The 26,154-nt window shown below is 38.2% G+C and overlaps 2 protein-coding genes across 2 annotated transcripts in view; both read right to left on the reverse strand.

Moving 5' to 3' along the window:
• Nucleotides 1–26,154, reverse strand: part of LOC145485132 (uncharacterized) — a 248,317-nt gene that overhangs the window by 51,906 nt on the left and 170,257 nt on the right. The window lies entirely within an intron of this gene.
• Nucleotides 3,640–8,859, reverse strand: LOC145484517 (carbonic anhydrase 2-like). The gene is made up of 6 exons (XM_081463120.1): nt 8,802–8,859; nt 8,358–8,396; nt 7,172–7,515; nt 6,767–6,823; nt 5,539–5,605; nt 3,640–3,887 (listed from the first exon to the last, which is right to left on the reverse strand). Exons 1-6 carry the CDS (start codon nt 8,857–8,859, stop codon nt 3,658–3,660), a joined length of 795 nt encoding a protein of 264 aa, XP_081319246.1. The 3' UTR covers nt 3,640–3,657.

The following is a 26,154-nucleotide window of genomic DNA, read 5'->3' on the forward strand; positions in this document are numbered from 1 at the left end:
TCTAGAAACGACTTTCGAGCGTGTTAGAATGCAGTTCTTATTAGCAGCCATGGCATCCCATGTGAATTAATCAGTTATGCAGAGAAATGACTTACACCTTTTGCTGTTCATTTACAGAAAACAAACCTTCATTTGTGTCCAAATTTCTTTCATTATGGTCATTAAACTCTCATTAACACCAATATGGCCTTCATTTGCGCGTAAGGAACGTTCAAGAAAAACATTTACATATGCATTAACATTCAAAATCATCAAAAGGAAAACAATACCTTCATTTGACATTCATTGACTGTAAATGTATTTTCATTTTGGTGGAAAAAAAATTCGTTGTCACGAAACGACAATCATTTACACTTTACGACATTCAGTTTTCAACAAAAGACTTTCAATAACACAATTTGCATGAGAACTAACATTCAATTGCATTATTATGCAACCATATCCATGAAGGTAACAATCTTTAAAGCGGCGAGACAAACATTACAGCCATAACAACATTTATTTTTGAAAGATAGAAGATCAAATTCGCTGAACGATTTATCCTTCAATTGCCTCACTAGTAAATAGTAAATAGTCTTCGTTGACATCTTCAAAAGCCCTGACTATCCTTTCGCGGTGTTCAAATGCGATTCTATTTCTTCGTGGCATTTCTGGACAAATCGAACTGTCACTACATGTACATGTACATGTATGTCACACGGATACTGTAGTGCGCCCTCTGAGTTGTACGCAAAAAGTTTCGTAAGTGGCCGAATTTATATCTGCAAGGGGAGGATTGTGAAATTATGATTTGAAAAAAGTACATGTGGTCCCTTGTTCTATAATCAAATTTTCGAGGAAAATTGGGCGAGATATCTCTGTGCAAAAGAATTACGCTAATGAGCGATTGTTTTCTCTTAACGTTAGGTGAAAACACGGTAATGTATGTCTCACCGCATTTAAGATTGTTACCTTCATGGATATGGTTGCATGATAATGCAATTGAATGTTAGTTCTCATGCAAATTGTGTTATTGAAAGTCTTTTGTTGAAAACTGAATGTCGTAAAGTGTAAATGATTGTCGTTTCGTGACAACGAATTTTTTTTCCACCAAAATGAAAATACATTTACAGTCAATGAATGTCAAATGAAGGTATTGTTTTTCTTTTGATGATTTTGAATGTTAATGCATATGTAAATGTTTTTCTTGAACGTTTCTTACGCGCAAATGAAGGTCATATTGGTGTTAATGAGAGTTTAATGACCATAATGAAAGAAATTTGGACACAAATGAAGGTTTGTTTTCTGTAAATGAACAGCAAAAGGTGTATTTTCGAAGTATTGTCCTGCCCAACGCTTTAATTTGAAAGTGCTTTCCAAAGAGGCCTCTTTTGATCCAAACAGTGCGGTATAATTTCGGAGAAGCAGTTTTTTTCGCCATGGACATGCCAACTCTGATAAATATTTCACAGCGTTTTCGAAATTTAAGTATGCAGACAACTGCATGAGATTTTCGAAACGAAATTTCTAACAAACGATGAACAAATAATTAAGGTGTCTTGCTCTTCGACAAATCTATCGAAACACAGGAGCTAAAAAAAAACCTCGTATTTTTACTTGTTTTCAGCTTTAATAAGGGGAGATCCACATTTCATAACTCTCGATAACAAAACGTTTACATTCAACGGACCTGGTGAGAACACAGTAGCTGCTGTTGATGACGGAAAGCGCATACTAAGAGAGCCAGTGGTAGAGGCCTGGGAACAGTGTTTTCAGCAACTGCTGCCAAAGAAGTGAACATGTCTGCACTGGACAGAAGAATAAACACTAACGGTAAACCTGGTCTTGTTTTCTTAATTTACGCGTGGATGAGGGATTGAATTGCTACTTAAATGTTAGGTAAAAATTGAAATAATATTTTGATATAAGGTAAAGCCTCTCAAGCCCAGTTGAAGCAAGTTTAAACAAGTTTCCGTACTGATCTGAGGTGGCTAGGAGTATTGCTACTTCCCCAGGATGGGATGTTATTCCATCACAGGTTACTCACGAGCATTCTGTCAGGTTGCCTCAACAAGTCGCTTGTACTCATTTATACTCTTCAGTTAAATGAGGCACTCTGGGCGTTCAAAAGTGTCTTGCCCGAAGAACGCAACATCATGTCTACGGCCAAGGCTTGAACCAAGACCAATCGATCCGGAGTCTAGTGGGCTAACTATAAGGCTACCACAGATACCACACTTGAATTGAAGCAGTCTTATTTTGGATTTGATTTTTTCGTTTCCAAATCAACGAGGAAAGCCTTTCTCCAAGAGAGCTTGATCGCAAGCAGTGTATTAAAATTTTTGTCAACATTACTAATGTCAGCGGCCGGACTTTCCGAATACAACATCCTGGACTTCAAAACTGAAGTTAAGGAAGGCAAAGGATGCTGGAAAGGTTTTTATTACAGTTACCTTTTTTAAGTTGTTGAGTGGCATATTACGCAATTGGAAATACTTATGTGATATAAGGCCAGATTGCCTCCTTCATTAATTTTTGATGCTAGCGGGACTTCAGACGCAATGTTTGACGAGTTAGCTGAAAGGCCTCTGATGAGTCTCTTGGTAGGGACGAAAGATACGTATGTAAGACTAGCCATTGTAAAATTCTCACACTTCTGTAATGATATTGCTTTTAATTATTATTATAATTAGTGCTAAAAAATATACACAAAATACTCTTGCTGTTCTACTAAACTTGTTAATCTAAAAGGTTGCAACAGTGGTCTTGACGTTGTGGCCCTGTCATGGTTGACATGGTTTAGATAATAACAAGATGCTTATAAGAAAGCTTAAAAACGCGATGGGAAATTTAACTTGTATTATCTGGAATCGACAGAAAACAGTTCTATGATGCAGCGGTAGCAAAATAGTAGCAACATCATAACTCTATCTACTGGCAAAACCAGAAGAAGAAACTACTCGCATTTTTCCTTTGTGAAATGTTAAGCGTGGGAATTAACTGTTTAATTTTATTAGCTTTTCCATTTAATTAATCAAAATGTCTGAGATCGATAGAAAACAATTCCAGCCTAGCCAGAAAACTGCAACCCAGTAACTGTCTATCTACTGAAAAAAGTGTCAACCGAGCAATAAATAGACCATAACTACAGCTAATTTGCATCACTTTGGTCGCGCGGTTAATTAAAAGCTTAGCTAGTTTCAAGTGTTGTATTGTGAAGTTATTGGATACGACGTCTTGTTTCTTCTACTTGTTGTTTCCAACCGAGTAAACTTTACGACTGTTCAGCGGCTGAAGAGGTCTGTAATTGTCGCACATAAGACCAGGAAAACGACCATGGCATGATCTCAACTTCCTAAACCGTCTCAACTAAAAAAAGATCACATTGAATACATTACAACCTGTTTTCAAATCTTTAGCAGTTGTACATGTGAAGCACAAATTCTTCTATTGAGCATAACGATCTTGTTTAGAAATGCTTGACAACATCTTAGCTTACAGAACAGACAAACTTAACGCTAATCAAGAACGCTGGTGCCAGTTTTGTCAGACACGACACTGTATCAATAATCCTTTATAGTGGATATGGATTTATGTTCGTAATAATGCTTGGTTTTCCTTTACTCAGGCGCCTATCAAATATTGTTCAGTAGTGTTTCAGGTCTGTAACTAAGATTATCAACAACTGAAATGAGCAAGATAACATGTACTCACCTGATACTTCGAGGTGTCAAGTTTGGGTTTCAGAACCAACCACTTCACTCCTTCAGTACAGGGAGGGGTTGTAAAGGATCCCTTGTAGTGGTAGTAGTCTGGTAGTATCACCACCTTCTTGTTGTTGTTCCATTTGTTGGAAAGGAACCCCATCAAACGGATACCGTCAGACTTACACACTTCCGTGCTCGTCCCTGTGTATATAATCTTCTGTTTAGCGGCAAGTTGTGACCGTTAGCTAATTTCTCCTCACATAATCAATACATAATGAGCTAAGCATTGAGCAAAGATTAAAGGAGGGAGAGTATTTTCTCGACTTACAGTCAAATTTTCCCAACTTCTTCCTTTATATATAAGTAGTTTAATAATCAATAATAATTGTTTATTTTTTGTGATAATAGTCAGAGAGATTTTGAACATCAAGAATTATGATATTTGTTGGCTTGCTAACAAACCTAACAAATTATACTAATAGTAATCAAAGATTATGAGTGCGTTCGACGCTGTCACTTTAATATATTTACCTTATGATTTCACTAGCTGACTTTCAACCTTTGTCTATTGCTAAAATGAACATTTTTCGTCGACAACCGAGGTTTTACAGATAGATATATCAGACCTAACAAATTATACAACAAAATCTATGGGCATTAATAATTTGTCTTTTTTTCCGTGTTTAGATTTTGAACGAAAATGTTTGCTATTTGTCAGTAAATGTTGGTAGTCAAAAGCTTGGTAACTTGTAGTTAGCAGTCAATATTCTCCCAGACACGGAGAGGCAAAGCCAGATCTTTTTACAAGCAGCATCTCGCAGGTCAAAGCAACGCAAAAACAGGTAAAAAGGTATATTTAACAATAGAAGATGGAGTGTGCATATTTTCTCAAAAACTTGGAAATACCATCTTCTATTTGGTTAAGATTAGAATATGAAAAAGCAAAAATATTTACATCTGAGAAGGGGGGGGGGGGGGGTGATTGCGCTGGCAACACAACATCCGGGACAAAGCAAATAGATTCAACGCTACTGTGTGTCTGTTTAGTAACTGATCACAGATGACGTGAAAATGTGGTAGGAACAAAAATGTATCATTCATGTTCTTACCACAGTGACGTCTTTTGTGATCTGTTACTGAACAGACTCATGGCAACATGGAATCTATCTGATTTATATAATTAAGAAACAAAAACAAAAACAACGTCTATGACAAAGTCTATGTATTCTCCACCTGATCGAATAAGAACCAATCAAAATGGATCAATGATTAACAATTATTACTGATTACGACGGTTCTAATTTTTGCAATTTTCGCGGTTTTTTCCCCGATCCTCAAAGGAAAGTTCCCGCGAACCGAAATCATATATGCAGAAATTCAATGCAGAATCTTGCTGGTGCCTATTATTGAAAACGCCTCTTTCGATCAGAAACAAAACTATGAAATTAGAAACAAAACGTTGAGAAATAAAATGATCCAATCCACTGCATGAGCAATCAGTCACACTAGGGCAAGATGTAACTGTACCTTATTTTAGATCTCTGCATGTTCTTTTGCTTGACGATTGTATGTAGTCAAATAAAAAAAACGAAAATGTCATCCTGAAAATCGCAAAAGTTGATGCCCAGCGAGAGAATCTTTTCTTTATAATCGCAAAACTAAATCATTTCTGCATAATACCAAAACTCGCCGATCTGCAAAAATTAAACTCCCGCAAACATTTCGTGCTATACGGAATGTGGAGTAAAAGTATTGCACGGTCAGCTCAAATTTAGGGCATATAGCAGTTATATTCTAAGACTCGAAGTACGACTCGTTATATAGGAAAACGTAAAATTTATTCACAACTTACCAACATAAATGATGTTAGGAAGCAGTTTTGCAAACCTTCCCAAAGTCGGGTTTCCTTTAGAAGAAACCTAAAATAACAAACAATACAAACTGAATAAAGCATTACTTTAAGACTAAACTCGTTCTAGCTTTCTGATGGTGAACGGTTAATTTCTTTGAATTCATTACAATTTGCATTTTCGTTTAGAAAAAGACAACCGTTTGTGGATTTTCAAATAAAAGTAAAATGCTATTTATTTAAAAGGGTGACTAAACAGAGAAACCTTCACCACCCGCAATCGAAAAAAAAGAGAAACAATTTCAAAAATGGCACAGAGAAAACTTCGCCACCCGCAATCGGAAAAAAAAGGGAAACAATTTAAAAAATGGCACTACAACACTACTGCGCAATGGTTGGAAAAATTTTGGGGACCCCGCTTTAAAAAGAGTCCCGGATCTGATTATCAATGTTTATAATAAGCAATTCATCATATAAATGAATCTTTTTGGTATAACTAATCGTACCTTTTCGGTACCTTACAGTGACTTATCAGGCGAGTGTGATCGAGCCATGGTTCCTACTTTGGTGACAAGCAGCCCAGCCAAAATACCCATGAATCAAAAGTGTCTAATATGCCTACGGAACCGTACCAAAAATGTGCGATTAGGCACTTAATGTTCCCAATTTCCGCCATTATCAGTTTAGTAACTTGACATCGCAGGATATTAAGATAGCAAGGTAAAGGTAAAAAGTCTGCGTACGAGCTAAGTGGCCCATCAAGCCGGAGCTTATCCCACTTTCTGTGGCATGAGGCGACTAGGAGTATTTCTATTTCCCCCTGAAATGGATGCTACTTCATCGCAGGGTTACCCCCCAGCATTAAGTTCGCCGGTACTCATTTATGAACCTGGGTGGAGAGTGGCACTGTGAGAGTAGTGTCTTGCCTAAGAACAAAACACAATGTCCCAGGCGAGGGTTCGGACCCAGACTGCTCGATCGGGAGACGAGCGTACTAAACATGAGGCCACCGCGCGTCCCAAACGCTCAATATTCTACTTTTAAAATCTCTTTAAAATTTTACTCGAGCGAAAATTACTATACTTGGAAGCGACCATATTAGGTCAGTGAGTTAATATCGCAGGACAACAGCACAGTTAAACACAGCTTCTGATTGGCGAATTGCAAATTTGAGTGCGGTAAATACGGATTACAGTAGATGAAGAGAATAGAAAGATTATGTTTATGTTACCTTAAGCCAGAGGGCTATGACTGCATATCTGCCTGAATTTTCAAACACCATATGGAGCTTGGAGGAAAAGAGAAGTAAAAAGACAAAGCTGTTATTGTATAAGGTCGATATAAAATTCACCGGGGTTTTCAAGAGGAACACGTTTTTAAAGTTAGCGAAATAATGTTTATCTTGTCTACGGTTATAATAACTGAAGAAAACAACAGAGGAGATGCTGTCGTTTAACAAAAAATAAATGGAAAACTAAGAGGTAGCGTTACTTTAGAATTATTGACTGTAGATGCCTTACTACAGTAGTGAAGTGAACTGATGAGGAACTGAACTCATGTACTATATGTATGATATAATAGAAACAAGTTCAAAATCACATATGGCCTAAAACTAAAATTGGCCTAGTGTCGTTACCTCGCCAGCAAACGGCTTCTTGTTTAGAGTGTGCTCAGATCCGCGGTCGTTTTCACAGCCAAAGTGAAAATGGAATTGGTTTAGTGTGTAAGTGGTATCTCCCAGGGGACCCCCTGTGATTTCAGCTGTTCCCTGTGACTTGTCAATGGTTAAAGTAGGAGAGTGACCAGTATTTTCCAGCTTCCCAGAGACAAGGCCCCCCGGGTTGTCGAACGCTATTTTCAGATCACGGTAGTTCTTGTTTACCACTTTATTTGTGTCGATGTTAATTGGGGATTGGTTGTTAAGGCCGCAGTCCTCCCATCCCTTGTGCCAGTCCGGTGGGCCATACACTATGCCATTCACTATAGAGAATATATGAAATTATAATCCATCAAATATTTTCGCTCGCACGCGATTGGTCTAAACAGTTCCTCGAAAACAGTCTTCGCTTCGCTCTCGGAAAGCTGTTCGCTTCTCGGAACAGATAATGTCCGCGGAGAAATATCCGAAAATATTTTCGCGCTAAAAGGAGGTTATTGTTATAAATACTATAGAAAAAAGGTCTGGATTCAGGAAAACAGTGTTGAAGAAAATCTTGCCCTGCTGAGGCTCTTTTTTCCGAAAGTTGACGATATAAAAATTCAACGAAATGTCAGTCATAGATTGATATTATAAAACAAAAATTTTGTCCTCGCACGTCATTGACTGTCAGGCCAAAAGCCTACCTTAATTGGGAATTACAGAATAAGAATACCAGCTGCCGACTGATGAGATGAAGTAATATATCAAAAAACGAAAGAGCGTGTTTGACCACATTTCTAAACACCGAGAAGGAAGTTAAAAATACGACGAACTGCGAGGAGTTTGGAAATGTGGTCAAACACTGTCTTGAGTGTTTGATATATATTCTAAATCGAAACTAAAACTAAGGAGAAAACAAATAAATAAAATCATCAAAATCTCTGCTAATAAAGATCAGATATCCAAACACCGTCACGGTCAAGATTTCCCTTGTTTGAACTTGATGAATTATTCACGCGTTTGAGAATGAGAATACTAACACCTTTTTCCACACTGAAACAAAACTGACCAAATCTGCCTTACTATCAAGCTAAGCTTATTTTTGTAGATCAAAACAAACTTATTAAACTGTGCCAAAATAATTCGCTACGCATGAAAAAATATGAGCGTACTTGTTGATTACCTTCTTGTGTTGTCTCCCCGTAGCCAAACTGAGGATAAGCTACAGCAAAACAATGATAATGAAACAATATTCAGGGCATGAAACAGGCATTAACACAAATTATTTCAAACTGGTTATCCTAATTAGATGACTGTTGGAGAAGGCTCGACCCAGTGGTTAGGGTGCTGGATTTGTAAACCGGGGATCCCTGGTTTAAATCCTTCTCTCCGACGCTGGATAGATTTGTGTTTGATGGTCCACAATGAAAATAAAATAGCCAACTTGTGAGCCTTCAACCAGTTGGGATTTTAAAAAAAGTGTTCGGTCATATTTACAAAATTTGCTTTTTTATTTATAGTGTCCCGAATTAGCTTAGCGATGCTAAATATCATGAAACTGATCACATTTGTAAACTACAGAGATTTAAATGAAACAGAACTTTAAGTCCTAAAGTTGATGTCTTACTGTGTCGACGCTTGATTATACCAAGCATTAGATAATACAGGAACAGTGACCATGACATCCCTGTGTACAAATAAAGTCACAATATTACAACAGTGATAAAAGTGTAATTATATAATACTAGTATAAGAAAATTGTAGAGTCGACTGTCGACCGATCAAATCAGTCTCGGAACTTCCAAAGAATGATATTGTTCAAACAAGAAAAAACAGAAAGTGTAAATTTTCTTTAAATGTTCTTTTGACACAATTTTTCCTCGCACATACCATAGTTAATTGAGGAAAATGGTTAGAAAACTGGGCAAAGCTCTTTGTTGTATGTATTTGTTTGTTATTTTGGGGTTTGACCCTTCACAAAACCTGGCAATGACAGAAAAAAAAAAACAAAAAACAAAAACCTAAACAAAAGATGCGCAGTGTCTGCCTTCCAGCATAAATCTTAGTCTGCTTGATTGCTTCTTTGATGTTAATGTAATTCCCCTGAAATAAAACTGTCAATAGATTTTTGTTCAAACTTTGTCCACTGAACATTTATCATATGAGAACTTTAATTATAAAATACAAATGGGGGTGCCCATGCTCGTAAAGGAGCAGTCAGGCATTGAAAATACCCCATTATGGTATTATTTAATACTTATTACAAGAACGCATTACAAGTTATTGTAAAATCTTTGTGAGCCCAGACGCATGAAAACACGCCTCAAACTACAGTCAATTCTTGTGTCGGACACAAATAAACTTTTCAGTTTGATTTTGACAGACATCTGAATCTTTGTTAAAATATTGGAACCAAATTGCTCGCCACGGCTATCAAACTACAAAATAAAAAAGACTACAGTGCAGCTGCTATTTTCCTTATTTCTTCAATTTTCAGCAACAGAGATAAGATCAGTCTTCTCTCACCCAAAGCTAATGATTAGTTGATTAAAAGGACTGGAAAAAAAATTGAAGTGCCCGAGCTCGTTAGTGAGCTATAGCCATTTTTCAACTGACAGCACTCAAAATCAAGGCAAATCCGTCATGTTTTCAACGTGCGCGTGCACGAACGCGCGCTAGTGACGCCATAAATTATACGCAGTAAGGATGCGCAATACAAATCCTCGTGCTAATCCTCCGTAGGAAAAAAGATGGCGACTGGTACATTTACCCATAATTCTTAGCGCACGAAAACCTAAACGTTCATAAAAACCTACAGAAACGTTATAAAATCTTCACACCTAGGCTAGTTAATATCCTTAGTACAGGGACAAAATATTGCAATTATGAGGCTTTCTTTGTGCCTTTTGGGCTGTGTTAGGTTCGCGAGGCATTGTGGTAAAGTGTACAGCCGCGATCTTTTTTCCTACGGTGGATTGTTTCTACGCATCCTTACTGCGCACGCAAACTCACACGCCACGTCATGCATCGAGGGCGCGCGCTAAGTACTAAAATGAACAATGACTTGGCAGATGGCCATTGCTATAACTTTTCTTGGATTTAACGATCTTGGACGTTCGGTGACCCCTACTTTTCTTTCCAGAAACAGAATTTATTTACAATTATCTCCACATTGTCCAAAAATGAACCAAAAATAATTTTGCAAAGTTAAAAAAAAAATCCAATATTTCTGTCCAAGGGACATCGAGTCCTGCCATCTTGCGACTGCAAGGCGCCTGAGACTATGGTCGCTAAATGCTAACTTGTTCTTTAAAGAACCTCACCAATTGACTAAATTCACATAATAGGTTTACTTAACATTTAGCAGAGAACATTTCTCTTCAAAGATGTAATTGCAATGTTTTGGGCTTACAGACACTGTGGCCTTATTCGCTAACGAAGCTCAATTTTTCAGATTTAGGGTGTTCTTCCGGGCTTGTTCTCTCAAAAACGAAGTCGGTGACCTCCCATTTTTTTTACATTTCTGACATAAGTAACTCATCATCTCACAGTGGTAAAAGTTTCAGAAAAAAATCAACGTTGGGAAATTTTCGCGCGAACGTCCTTATCCGGCCTTCCTAACCATTTCCCTTTATTAACTATGCACGTACGATCTAATTAAAGGTCTCCCCGCTGGCGGAGAAACAGGCAGAAAACAAAAACTTCAAAAATTGCATAGTTCTTGTCAGATTTGCAATTCAGTTTCATTTAAAATACAGTCAGGAAGGATAACTGCATGTGTTTGTAATCAGCTACTTATTTCGACGTGAGTTAAATACCAGCCCTGATTGTATTACTCAGACAGAGTTAGTTTTATGTCCCCACTACTCGTAAGTAATTAAAGAATATTTAGCCGTCCAAAATAAAAAAAAACCAAAAAAAACTGGTACTCACGAAAAGTGATTGGGGTTTTTCATTTTGTTCATTACATTTGTCAAATTGTGTGGAACAAAACAAATCTTTTTTTTTTCATTTTACTGCTCTTCTTCACTTAAAAAAACGAGAAACAGGTCACACACTGACAATTTTTTGGTAAATAAATATAAGAAACAGTGCTAGCGTTAAAAGAAGATTAAAGAAAGTGGTACTTTTTTTAGAGAATAAAATGAAGCAATGAAGTTATCTACACTACCTTGCACTGGGTTTCAACTCAACAAATAGAATAAATATGGTTACTTACTTGAAGTTTCTTAAGACTTATCTCCAATGTCGGATCTGTTTTCCTTGACTAATTTCAATGAAAGTGATTTTAATTTTGCAGTCAGCGACATTTAAGGAATTTTGGTTGTCAAAATTGGAAAATACGTCAAACTGTCATTAATTTTCACTGATGTCAAACGAATATTGCTTGAATGGCCCCGGCTTAGATATTCAATTTCCTTACTTTCCCTATTATCGGTTTCTACAGACAAATCTAAATATACATTTTATGTGGGGAAAGGATTCCGGTCTTGAGAGGAAAAGGACTTTCGATATTTCATCAGTGATTAGCAATCATCGATATTTTTTTAAGTTTGATTTTCAGCCGAGTTAAAACTAAAACGCGACGAGAACTAAGTCAAGTTTAGAAACATTTGAACTCCAAAACAGTCCTTAGAGTATACTGCCAAAGACTCTCCCATGTATAGAATGTTACTATAAAACTTCCTTAAAATATAGAGATTTCTGATTGGACAAGAAAACTCCTAATGCACGTGATCACGGTCTCAAAGTTACTTCATGAGAAAAGCAATATTTGTTACCTATCAAAGTAACTTAAAGTAATTAAAACTATTATATATCTGTGGTAACTGAGCTTTTTAGTACTTATATGTTTTGGAGCCAACTATTGAGAAAATATGTTTTTGGGAAAATTTAGTTTTGGCAAGCCAAGATTATCTCATATATGTGGAACACTCAATCCTTGAACGCGTCTTCCGTTTCACTTAGAAACATTCGTTCAATCTAGAACTTTGTATTCGCACATGATTGTGTCGTTCGTGCAGCCTTGGCTTCTACCTCCGTTCTCGGATAGATCTCAAGTTAATTGTTGCTAAAGATTATTCTATATTTCTAACTTTCAATTGGTTAATATCTGCTTGCACTGCGCGAAAAGCCAAATATTCGGGCCCGAATTCACTCGAATACGGATCGGCGCACGCCGCGTATGCCGCAATGTTCTGACGCATGCGATTACGGCTGACTCGAAATACACCTGGAATATTCTATAGGAATCCGGCTTGTTTTTCCGTATTCAAATTTAATACTCTTGAATGACTCGAAGTGTTCGATAAATCATACGGGCCACGTTTTGGTAGATTAATGTTGCATTAGATGTTCTTCGAAGATATATCAATCATCAATGACTCGAACATTTTCGAATACTCTCAGTTGTTCGAGAGTTTGCGACTGGAACACGAGATGCACGACGCCACTTCTGACGTGAACGTCTTCGAATACTAATGAACACGTCAAGTATGCTCTAATTTTCGAGAATCGCACGCTATGAATACGAAAGTTATGTCACATTTTTCACAGCCAAAGATGTCTCGCGTCGTCAAGAACGGATTTTATGCAGGTGATATACGCTACCGCGTAGTTCAGTCAGACAACACGCTAGTGGTCCGAAGCGTGCGACTGGGACACGAGACTCATGCGAAGTATGAAACGTGTTCATGTTTGAATACTGAGGCATATACGTGAGGTTTTAAGGTATTCTAAACGACACACTTCAAGTGTTCTGTGGTGTTCGACTGGAACACGAGACTCATGCGAAGTATCAAATGTGTTCATGTTTGAATACTGAGGCATATACGTGAGGTTTTAAGGTATTCTAAACGACACACTTCAAGTGTTCTGTGGTGTTCGACTGGGACACGAGACTCGTGCGAAGTATGAAACGTATTCGTGATCGAATACTGACGCCAACGTGAAGTACTGAGGACCCATACCAAAGCTTGTATATCCCCCAAACTGCGTTCAAACTGCCGAGTGTAACACACTTTTTAATTCCTTTGGATTCCTAACTAAACCCACCCAAAAGAAAGAAAATTGTTCTGGTCAACGAACGAATACACGGTCGTGCTCCTGCCGTATGCCCATATTCGATAAGAATTTTCCAGGTCCACGTCACGGTTGTACACGCCATGAATACTCTAGAATTCTATAGCTTTGGCGTCAAGATCACGTATTCGAGGATAAACGAATACACTCGCAGATCGCACATACTTTGAATTCATAGTCTAAATTTTGCTTCTAGGAGAATGCTATGCACCCGAACTGTTACATTCTTTCATAAAGTTCTTTTTACAAAGGGTTCGCCATCATACTCTAGGAGTACGACAGAGGTGTGGTATACTTTAACGAAAATCCTCGAACGATTATGAACGGAGCGTATTCTACCATATTCGACACGAATATTCCAGGTGTACGTCACGTGTTGTGTGCGGCTTGAATACTCTAGGATTCTATTGCGTCAGAATCCCATATTCGAGTCTAGGATACTCTAGATATTTTGACTTTCACGCAGTGTTGCCTTATCAAGTCAGCAGCGTTCGTTTAGGATCTACACTTGCGTACTTTGTTTTGGACCACCTGATTTACCCTTGGTTTGAGTCCCAGGCGTAGCTAGAGTCGTCATAAAAGCAGATGCATTTTAAAGTTGTATTAAGAAGAGAAAAACGAAGTAGTGGAAGACGACTAAAGATTAAACCAAGCACTAGTTCAAGGGTCTCTTTACCTACTGTTGCTCTGAACGGTAAGCCGCCTACACATATAGGCCATGGCTAATGTAGTTTGTGCCCCTTCGAAGTGGAGTTAAGGTGGCTCCCTATGTTTTTACGATCGCACGCGCGCTGAGGACGAAAGTTCAAGTAATCTGCGTGCACCCAAAGGAAAACCTCAGTGTTTTTCGATTTTTATGACGTCAACATGAGCACAAAACGCAAAACTGACAGTGAATTCCCTTGCGTTTTCTTCGGTGAATTTTTTTTTTAAATTTGGCTCAGTTGTAACCACATATAATTTCTATGAAATACCCTATTTTTGTTAAAATCTGTCAGAACTAATCTAATATATTTCGAAGAATGAAAAATTACAGAATATTGGAAAAACCGTCCGAACAACCTTGACTTTTTGCCAATTCAAAATGTCAGGGAATATCATTTCCATGATGTGGCAAAGTATGAAAAAATTTCACCGAAGGAAAGTATAAATACTAAGGAGTTTATGCCAAAATAAGGAATACATATATTTTTAACAAAGGAAGTTTCAGTGGGTATTCAAAACTGGTCTGATATTTCCTTTGCTATTCATGGGGCCGGGCCAAATATTCAGTTGTCAGAATTGTCAAGTAAACAAACAATGACAATTGACAATTCTGACAATTAAATACTTATACTTTAACTCGATAAATATATTCATGCTCTTTTTCCTATAAATAATCAATTCGATCACGTACTTTGAGTCATTCCATTTTACTTTTAACTTAACTTTTATTCTATTTTTTTTATATATAGTTACAAGAATTACTTGCCCCCGCAACTATAGCTAGTTCCAGAACTAATTTAAGCGGGGCAAGAGTCTATATTAAAAAGAAAAGAAAGAAAAATATGATAAAAGTAATGATAATTTAGAGCAATATTAAGATCACTCCTTTACGTTCTAAAACGGTAAAGAAAAATGAATCTTTTACACATGAATTTTGCGCGAAACATATGTACTTGAAAAAAAGCCTTGATAGGTAGAAAATCTTGGGCACTCGGAACAATATAATTTATGAACAAATCAGACAGTTCTAAAAGATATTGACTCAAATTAAACGCTCCTCGAATTGTTGTTTTCGTCGGGTCAAAATGCCCAGCTTCATAGTTTTTCGTCTAGTGCACTTAATTTTCACGGGCCAAACTAACTATTCCGATATGGTATAACCGTAGCATAGCACTTTTTAGGAACCTTTATTTGTCGAGATATTCGTATACTATTACCCCAATAAATCAGTTGAAATTTGGTATGTAAATGAAATCGTGATAGGGAAATGGTCAAAGCGTAAATTACAAGCTGCGTAGATATAAAATCTTTCTGTACTGGCCTGTTTGAAAATTAAGAACTGGTTCATGCTTAGCGTGCGTATATCGAGCTATGGATGCACGCGTGAAGTTTGGAGAGCACGAAAGAAGCGTAAGAGTTGTCGCCTCGAGCAACTCTAGCTTCTTGAGTGCTCTCCAAACTTTCCAAGTGCATCCGTAACTCGATATACGCACAGCTAAAAGCATGAACCAATTCTTTTATAACATGGCGACAACAACTTGGGCGCTAAAACATGTTTTATTTGTGATTGACTGCAAAGTTCTTACAATGCACGGTGAAGAAAAACAGAGGTCACTAGGATCCTAACACACCACAATTAATTGAGCAACGGTTGAGCGAAAACGCTTAACCTGGTTTCCAAAATTGTCGATGAAAAATTCGCTTCTTCGATCGATTTAATTATAATTAAAATGTAGGCAGACAAAGTCAAAAATACTCACGTTTAAGTAAATGTCTTCGCTTGGCAAAAGTCAAAGGCTCGAAGTAGAGTTTGGATTGTTCAGAATAATCTTCACATTGCCGAAACTTAAACAAAAGGAGCTTGAACTAAACTCGACGGAAATTTTGCAGCTAAATTGAAACTGCACACGTCATCTTATATACGCACGGCCGTGAGTAGATTTAACAAATAGATTCCATGTTGCCGTGCGTCTGCTCAGTAATAGATCACAGATGACGTCAAAATGTGGTAAGAACAAATAAGTGGCACACGAGGCGATAGCCGAGTGTGTCACCCATGTTTCTTACCACACTTTTGACGTCTTCTGTGATCTATTACTGAACAGACGCACGGCAACATGGAATCTATTTGTTTTATATAATAACGAAACAAACTACTACGGATAAAGCTTTTTTATTTCAAAATCTTTCAACATAACTCGAAAGCGAGCCTTTGCCCACTTTGGCGAACACGAAAAAAGCCATTTCACGTAATCTATTGTGATGTGAAGTTTATATGAAATAATTCATATAAGAACTGCGGTTGTAGATGACAGTGAGGAATGATCATCGCAGTTAATTTTCCAATTTAAGCAATCGGAAAGAAGAAGCCTGAAAAAAAAAATCAGGGCTTCAACGGGATTCGAACCCGTGACCTCCGCGATACCGGTGCGATGCTCTACCAACTGAGCTATGAAGCCACACATTGGAAGCGAGGTCAATTAATTGAGTTCACATCTTCCCGTGAGGAGTGAAATGATGTGAAGTTTATATGAAATAATTCATATAAGAACTGCGGTTGTAGATGACAGTGAAGAATGATTATGGCAGTTAATTTTCCAATTTAAGCAATCGGAAAGAAGAAGCCTGAAAAAAAAATCAGGGCTTCAACGGGATTCGAACCCGTGACCTTTTTCAGGCTTCTTCTTTCCGATTGCTTAAAGTGGAAAATTAACTGCGATGATCATTCTTCACTGTCATCTACAACCGCAGTTCTTATATGAGTTATTTCATATAAACTTCACATCATTTCACTCCTCACGGGAAGATATGAACTCAATTAATTGACCTCGCTCCCAATGTGTGGCTTCATAGCTCAGTTGGTAGAGCATCGCACCGGTATCGCGGAGGTCACGGGTTCGAATCCCGTTGAAGCCCTGATTTTTTTTTTCAGGCTTCTTCTTTCCGATTGCTTAAATTGGAAAATTAACTGCGATGATCATTCTTCACTGTCATCTACAACCGCAGTTCTTATATGAATTATTTCATATAAACTTCACATCATTTCACTCCTCACGGGAAGATATGAAATCAATTAATTGACCTCGCTTCCAATGTGTGGCTTCATAGCTCAGTTGGTAGAGCATCGCACCGGTATCGCGGAGGTCACGGGTTCGAATCCCGTTGAAGCCCTGATTTTTTTTTTTCAGGCTTCTTCTTTCCGATTGCTTAAATTGGAAAATTAACTGCGATGATCATTCTTCACTGTCATCTACAACCGCAGTTCTTATATGAATTATTTCATATAAACTTCACATCATTTCACTCCTCACGGGAAGATATGAACTCAATTAATTGACCTCGCTCCCAATGTGTGGCTTCATAGCTCAGTTGGTAGAGCATCGCACCGGTATCGCGGAGGTCACGGGTTCGAATCCCGTTGAAGCCCTGATTTTTTTCAGGCTTCTTCTTTCCGATTGCTTAAATTGGAAAATTAACTGCGATGATCATTCTTCACTGTAATCTATTGTCTATACAAAATGAAGCAATCTCATTGGTTGCTATGCGTAGCAAAGAATTGTGATTGGTCCAGGAAAATCACGCCACTGTCAAACTTGACTCGAGCGTCGCTTCTCGTGGAATGAAAGCTTACAGTGAAAGGAGAAATGAACTGCGAAATCTACAAATCTTAAAGAAAATGCTGGAAAAGTCGAGTCAGGTTTTGTCATCAGAGCAGCTCTGAGAGCCGAAAAGCTTGGACGTTGCCTTGAATACTGCAGGATTTGAACTACACGCTCGGAAAACTTGCGGTTGCGGTCAACCTGGAGGCCATTCAATTCGAGTTTTGAATGAAAGGAGCGTCAGTGACGGTGGAAATTTGTGTCCTCTGTGGTTGGTGATTCTCAAATCAGTTTGAAATAGTGTCGGAAATACCTTTTAACTGCGATACAGTTGGCCGTGAGCTGTAGTGAGCTTTACTTTGCACACTGCGGTGCCCTGAAGCGGACTAGAACATTCGCTTCGGAAAGTAAGGTTATGTGTTTATTTTAACTGATTTTAAGAAGTGATGTTTTGATGTGTCATTCCTGACATCAATCAATGTTTGAACAATTATTGTGAGACTGAGAAAAGTTAATTTTTTAAATAAATTAATCTCAAAAACATTTTGTTTATTGGGTTTGTTAAATTCGAGATAAGCGGCAATGGTTTTCGGCTTACCAAGACCAATTTTGTGCTTGGTTTAGTCCCGCTCGACTGCCACTAGGACTGCTCGAGTATCTTTTCTGAGTCATTTCTTAAAAAAAAAAGGCTTTATCTTTCTCCCTCCTGCTTCTCTACCTGTTCAATGCCTCGGCAAGATTTTTTTGTACCTTATCTTATGCCCAGTCACGTAAAATATTATCTTAATTCTCAAAACTTTCCGCCATTTGAAAACACAGATAGAAAAACTTTGTAATGATGACGTCAATCGTGCGTCTGTCTTCTAATAGATCATAGGCGAGAACCAATCAAAATGGGAGAATAACTTGGGTTATTATATAAAGAGATTTTGTTCATCATGGCCCACTAGGGATTAGATAGGACTAGCGCGCGCGTTATGTTATGATGCTCAATTTACCATATATTTTGTCGGCCATCTTGGTCGATCGAGCGGTATTTCGAACTTCTCTAGTCTTCACAACAATTCCCCCGAAAAAGAAGGCACAGTAGATTTTCATTCAAGTAGATTTTGCCTGTTGGCTGCTTATATCAAGAGAAAACAAATTTTGAAATAAAAAAGGGGGGTTCCGGTACTCGTTTAGGAACAGGAAGACCTTCAATAAACCCGATAACTCCTTAAATTATCTGCTTTTAGAAACGTTTATATTTGAACCACTCAGTTTACCCTTTGTGAGAGCAGAAAAATAGGGAGAAAGTTAAGTGAGAAATACAACAGTGGATGTATTGCATCAATGTTAAGAAGCAATTTGGTGTACGTTTCATGATAAAGGCACTCATATTTAGTCGACAGGAATTCAATATGTTCCAAGCACACAGAGTTCTTGATGGGTTCTTGAAGTAAAGAAGTGTTGTTCACTGAAGACTATCGTAAGCCCAAATAACTCGCCTCCGAAGAGACTGGTGGCAGCGGGAAGTTCCCAATAGCCTTTAAACTGAAGAAGAAACAGACAAAACGGAAATATGGGAGACCAAGGTGCACACGAGGCCAGAATTCAAGCTGAACAACCTCAAGTAGTTCAAGAGCCGAACGAAGCTGGCGTTCACGCCGCACAACCACAAGTCGCCGCAGCTGTACAGCAGCCCATGGTTCAACAGATACCCATGGCGAGTTACCAAGTTCCACCACCTGAAAAGTTCAACTTCAAACCCGAAGAATGGTCCCGTTGGATCAAGCGTTTCGAACGATTTCGAAAAGCGACTGGACTCGACCGAAAGGACGGCGAGAGCCAAGTGAATACTTTGATGTATTCGATGGGCGAAGAAGCTGACGACATCGCAGTGCCATTCGGACTGACAACTGAAGAAGCAAAGCAGTACAACGTGGTGAAAGGCAAGTTTGAAGCTCATTTTGTGGTAAAGAGAAACGTAATATTTGAAAGAGCCAAGCTCAACCTGAGAAGTCAACAAGACGGTGAGTCAGTGGATAATTTCATAACAGATTTGTATTGTCTTGCTGAATACTGCGAATTTGGAACACTAAGAGACGATCTCATCCGAGATAGAATCGTGGTAGGGATAAAAGACAAGAAGCTCTCTGAACAACTGCGACTGGATTCCAAGCTGACTTTAAAGAAAGCAATTACAAAAACCAGGCAGTCGGAGACAGTTAAAAAGCAGCAAACGTTCCTACAGGAAACCAAATCTGACCCACCACCAGCTCGTGTTGACCGTTTGTCCAAAGGAAAGGGAAAAGATTCTAAAGAAGATATGAAGAAGAAAAAGAAACCGTCCAAGTCTAAAAATGGAAAGACTCCTGAAGCACAATGTTCAAGGTGCATGGGTCAACTACACCCAAAGAGACTATGTCCAACCAGAGAATCGAAATGTAACAAGGGCTCCACAGTAGGACATTGGGCGAAGACCTGCAGATCTCAATCAGACAAGAGAGTGGGTGAAGTGAATTTTCCTGGGAGACAAGAAGAAGGAGAGTTCTTCCTAGGCGAACTCACTGAAGTATCTGCTGCCCAAAGAAGTAGCGAAGATTCATGGAAAGCTTAAGTTTCATTGAATGGACTGCAAGCAGAATTTAAATTGGATACCGGTGCGGATGTAACGGTAATTGCACCTAGCCTGTATCACAGTTTGCAACCAGTTCCATCACTTAGCAGGACCACCAGGCTACTCATGGGTCCATGTAAACAGAAACTGAGCTGTCTAGGAACTTTCATAGCAGAGTTGCGAGTGCAAGATAAGACTGCTAAGGAGCAAGTGTATGTAATAGAAGATTTACAGCGACCTTTGCTAGGAAGAAAGCCAGCTGAACTTCTAAAGCTGATAAGCAGTTTTGACACCCTGAGCAGTGATGATTACAAGAGTAAAGTAGCAGACAAGTACCCCAAGTTGTTCGAAGGACTAGGTGTCATGAAGGACAGTTACCGTATCACTCAAAGAAGATGCTAAACCTTTCCAAGTGTCAGTTCCAAGGAAAGTACCCCTCCCCTTGTATCAGAAAACTAAAGAAGAGTTAGACAGGATGTTGGAGACAGGAGTCATATCCAGAGTTGACCAACCCACTGATTGGTGTGCTCCTATGGTGGTGACCCCGAAGAACTATGGCAAGGTCAGGGTCTGCGTCGACCTGAGAAAGCTGAATGAGTACGTCAAGAAGGAGAACCATCCACCTCCAGCAGTAGACATAACTCTCGGAAGATTGGCAGGTTCCAGAGTGTTCTCTAAACTTGACGCGAACTCAGGATTCTGGCAGATAAAGCTAGCGTGGGAATCAAGACCACTGACAACATTCATCACTCCATGGGGCCGTTTCTGTTTCAATGTGTTGCCCTTCGGAATCAGTTCTGGTTCTGAGTCAGATCCTCCAGGGATTAGATGGCGTGGAATGCAACATAGACGACGTTTTAGTCCAAGGCATGGCATTTTTTACTAATGCACAATGCAAACAGTGGCAAATGCACAATTATTCATTCAAAAAAGGAACTCTTAAAAGTAATGTACAGCTGACAAAATACTGCAGATCGCGCAAGAGTTTCCGTTCCACAAATGGGTTTTTTCATTAATGCACAATGCAAACAGTGATAAATGCACAATTTCGAGATCTTAACTTGACAGATTGCTATAAGATATTTAACCTTTAGGAACAAGCAAGAGAGGGTGAGAACACATCCCCCATAAATGAGAGGTTATTTTAGGCATGCAAGTCACCCAATGGGTCAGTTTAATTGACGTAGTAAAAGGTACTGCTTAGTTTTGTTAATTAAATATGCCTAAGAAAAAAAGAAAAGAAAACTGCACCTGGATTTTCTTAGAGCAATTCGTACGAAAAGGAGAACTAACTATTTGGCGCTTTGAAAGAGCTTTCCAAAAAGATATTCCTCGCTTTAATCTGTTTAGTTATTTTCTAGAAACGACTTTCGATCGTGTTAGAATGCAGTTCTTGTTAGCAGCCATGGCATCCCATGTGAATTAATCAGTTATGCAGAGAAATGACTTATTTTCGAAGTACTGTCCTGCCCAGCGCTTTAATTTGAATGTGCTTTCCAAAGAGGCCTCTCTTTATCCAAACGGTGTGGTATAATTTCGGAGAAGCAGTTTTTTTCGCCATGGACATGCCAACTCTTATAAATATTTCACAGCGTTTTCGAAATTAAAGTATGCAGACAACTGCATGAGATTTTCGAAACGAAATTTCTAACAAACGATGAACAAATAATTAAGGTGTCTTGCTCTTCGACAAATCTATCGAAACACAGGAGCTAAAAAAACCCGCGTATTTTTGACTTGTTTTCAGCTTTAATAAGGGGAGATCCACATTTCATAACTCTCGATAACAAAACGTTTACATTCAACGGACCTGGTGAGAACACAGTAGCTGCTGTTGATGACGAAAAGCGCATACTAAGAGAGCCAGCGGTAGAGGCCTGGGAACAGTGTTTTCAGCAGCTGCTGCCAAAGAAGTAAACACGTCTGCACTGGACAGAAGAATAAACACTAACGGTAAACCTGGTCTTGTTTTCTTCATTTACACATGGATGAGGGATTGAATTGCTACTTAAATGTTTGGTAAAAATTGAAGTAATATTTTGATATAAGGTAAAGCCTCTCAAACGCAGTTGAAGCAAGTTTAAACAAGTTTCCGTACTGATCTGAAGCGGCTAGGAGTATTGCTACTTCCCCAGAATGGGATGTTATTCCATCACAGGTTACTCGCGAGCATTCTGTCAGGTTGCCCCAACAAGTCGCTTGTACTCATTTATACTCTTCAGTTAAATGAGGCACTCTGGGCATTCAAAAGTGTCTTGCCCGAAGAACGCAACATCATGTCCACGGCCAAGGCTTGAACCAAGACCAATCGATCCAGAATCTAGTGGGCTTACTATAAGCCTACCACACATACCACACTTGAATTGCAGTGTATTAAAATTTTTGTCGACATTACTAATGTCAACTCCCGGACTTTCCGAATACAACATCCCGGACGTCAAAACTGAGGTTAGGGAAAGCAAAGGATGTTGGGAAGGTTTTTATTACAATTACTTTTTTTAAGTTGTTGAATAACATATTACGCAATTGGAATCCTTATGTGATATAAGGCGAGATTGCCACCATTATTTTGATGCTACCGGGGCCTCAAACGCGATGTTTGACGGGTTAGCTGAAAGGCCTGTGACGAGTCCCTTGGCAGAGACGAAACATACGTGTGTAAGGCTAGCCATTGTAAAATTCTCACACTTTTTTCAATTATGATATTGCCTTTAATTATTATCATAATTCGTGCAAAATAATATACACAAGAAAAACTCTTTCTGTTCTATAAAACTTGTTAAGCTAAAAGGTTGCAACAGTGGTCCTGACGTCGTGGCACTGTCATGGTTGACATGGTTTAGATAATAACAAGATACTCATAAGAAAGCTTTAAAATGCGATGTGAAAGTAAAATTGTGTTATCTGGAATCAACAGAAAACAGTGCTATGATGCAGCGTTAGCCAAATAGTAGCAACATCATAACTCTATCTACTGGCAAAACCAGAAGAAGCAACTACTCGCATTTTTCCTTTGTGAAATGTTAAGCGTGGGAATTAACTGTTTAATTTTATTAGCTTTTCCATTTAATTAATCAAAATGTCTGAGATCGATAGAAAACAATTCCAGTCTAGCCAGAAAACTGCAACCCAGTAACTGTCTATCTACTGAAAAAAGTGTCAACCGAGCAATAAATAGACAACAACTACAGCTAATTTGCATCACTTTGGTCGCGAGGTTAATTAAAAGCTTAGCTAGTTTCAAGTGTTGTATTGTGAAGTTATTGGATACGACGTCTTGTTTCTTCTACTTGTTGTTTCCAACTGAGTAAACTTTACGACCGTTCAGCGGCTGCAGAGGTCTGTAATTGTCGCACATAAGACCAGGAAAACGACCATGGCATGATCTCAGCTTCCTAAACCGTCTCAACTAAAAAAAGATCACATTTAATATATTACAACCTGTTTTCAAATCTTTAGCAGTCATACATGGGAAGCACAAATTCTTCTATTGAGCATAACGATCTTGTTTAGAAATACTTGACAACATCTTAGCTTACTGAACAGACAAACTTAACGCTAATCAAGAACGCTGGTGCCAGTTTTGTCAGACACGACACTGTATCAATAATCCTTTATAATGGATGTGGATTTATGTTCGTAATAATGCTTGGTTTTCCTTTACTCAGGCGCCTATCAAATATTGTTCAGTAGTGTTTCAGGTCTGTAACTAAGATTATCAACAACTGAAATGAGCAAGATAACATGTACTCACCTGATACTTCGAGGTGTCAAGTTTGGGTTTCAGAACCAACCACTTCACTCCTTCAGTACAGGGAGGGGTTGTAAAGGATCCCTTGTAGTGGTAGTAGTCTGGTAGTATCACCACCTTCTTGTTGTTGTTCCATTTGTTGGAAAGGAACCCCATCAAACGGATACCGTCAGACTTACACACTTCCGTGCTCGTCCCTGTGTATATAATCTTCTGTTTAGCGGCAAGTTGTGACCGTTAGCTAATTTCTCCTCACATAATCAATACATAATGAGCTAAGCATTGAGCAAAGATTAAAGGAGGGAGAGTATTTTCTCGACTTACAGTCAAATTTTCCCAACTTCTTCCTTTATATATAAGTAGTTTAATAATCAATAACAATTGTTTATTTTTTGTGATAATAGTCAGAGAGATTTTGAACATCAAGAATTATGATATTTGTTGGCTTGCTAACAAACCTAACAAATTATACTAATAGTAATCAAAGATTATGAGTGCGTTCGACGCTGTCACTTTAATACATTTACCTTATGATTTCACTAGCTGACTTTCAACCTTTGTCTATTGCTAAAATGAACATTTTTCGTCGACAACCGAGGTTTTACAGATATATATATTAGACCTAACAACTTATACAACAAAATCTAAGGGCATTAATAATTCGTTTTTTTTTTCCGTGTTTAGATTGTGAACGAAAATGTTTGCTATTTGTCAGTAAATGTTGGTAGTCAAAAGTTTGGTAACTTGTCGTTAGTAGTCAATATTCTCCCAGACACAGAGAGGCAAAGCCAGATCTTTTTACGCGAAGCATCTCGCAGGTCAAAGCAATGCAAAAACAGGTATAAAGGTATATTTAACAATAAAAGATGGAGTGTGCATTATTTTCTCAAAAACTTGGAAATACCATCTTCTATTTGGTTAAGATTAGAGTATGAAAAAGCAAAAATATTCACATCTGAGAAGGGGCGGTGATTGCGCTGGCAACACAACATCCGGGACAAAGCAAATAGATTCCACGCTGCTGTGCGTCTGTTTAGTAACTGATCACAGATGACGTGAAAATGTGGTAAGAACAAAAATGTATCATTCATGTTCTTACCACAGTGACGTCTTTTGTGATCTGTTACTGAACAGACTCATGGCAACACGGAATCTATCTGATTTATATAATTAAGAAACAAAAACAAAAACAACGTCTATGACAAAGTCTATGTATTCTCCACCTGATCGAATAAGAACCAATCAAAATTGGTCAATGATTAACAATTATTTCAGATTAGGACGGTTCTAATTTTTGCAATTTTCGCGGTTTTTTCCCCGATCCTCAAAGGAAAGTTCCCGCGAACCGAAATCATATATGCAGAAATTCCATGCAGAATCTTGCTGGTGTCTATTATTTAAACCGCCTCTTTCTTTCAGAAACAAAACTATGAAATTAGAAACAAAACGTTGAGAAATAAAACGATCCAATCCACTGCATGAGCAATCAGTCACACTAGGGAAAGATGTAGCTGTGCCTTATTTTAGATCTCTGCATGTTCTTTTGCTTGACGATTGCATGTAGTCAAATAAAAAAAACGAAAATGTCTTCCTGAAAATCGCAAAAGTTGATGCTCAGCGATAGAATCGTTTCTTTACAATCGCAAAACTAAGTCATTTCTGCATAATAGCAAAACTCGCCGATCTGCAAAATTAAACTCCCGCAAACATTTCGTGCCATACGGAATGTGGAGTAAAAGTATTACACGGTCAGCTCAAATTTAGGGCATATAGCAGCTATATTCTAAGACTCAAAGTACGACTCGTTATATAGGAAAACGTAAAATGTACTCTCAACTTACCAACATAAATGATGTTAGGAAGCAGTTTTGCAAACCTTCCCAAAGTCGGGTTTCCTTTAGTAGAAACCTAAAATAACAAACAATACACACTGAATAAAGCATTACTTTAAGACTAAACTCGTTCTAACTTTGTGATGGTGAACGTTTAATTTCTTTGAATTCATTACAATTTGCATTTTCTTTTACAAAAAGACAACCGTTTGTGGATTTTCAAATAAAAGTAAAATGCTATTTATTTGAAAGGGTGACTAAACAGAGAACCTTCACCACCCGCAATCGAAAAAAAGAGAAACAATTTCAAAAATGGCACAGAGAAACCTTCGTCACCCGCAATCGAAAAAAAAGGGAAACAATTTAAAAAATGGCTCTACAACACTACTGCGCAATGGTTGGAAAAATTTTGG

Source organism: Orbicella franksi, chromosome 4, assembly GCF_964199315.1.
Source record: "Orbicella franksi chromosome 4, jaOrbFran1.1, whole genome shotgun sequence".
NCBI classification, from domain to species: domain Eukaryota; kingdom Metazoa; phylum Cnidaria; class Anthozoa; order Scleractinia; family Merulinidae; genus Orbicella; species Orbicella franksi.

Bases quoted from the DNA above. Each gene is read 5' to 3' on its own strand.
- LOC145484517 (XM_081463120.1), bottom strand. From the start codon at position 8,859: ATGTCATGGTCACTGTTCCTGTATTATCTAATGCTTGGTATAATCAAG. The intron at 8,397-8,801 runs GTAAGACATCAA...GTTTTGCTGTAG, and splicing joins TATAATCAAGCGTCGACACA to CTTATCCTCAGTTTGGCTAC. The intron at 5,606-6,766 runs GTAACATAAACA...TTGTTATTTTAG, and splicing joins TCATAGCCCTCTGGCTTAAG to GTTTCTTCTAAAGGAAACCC.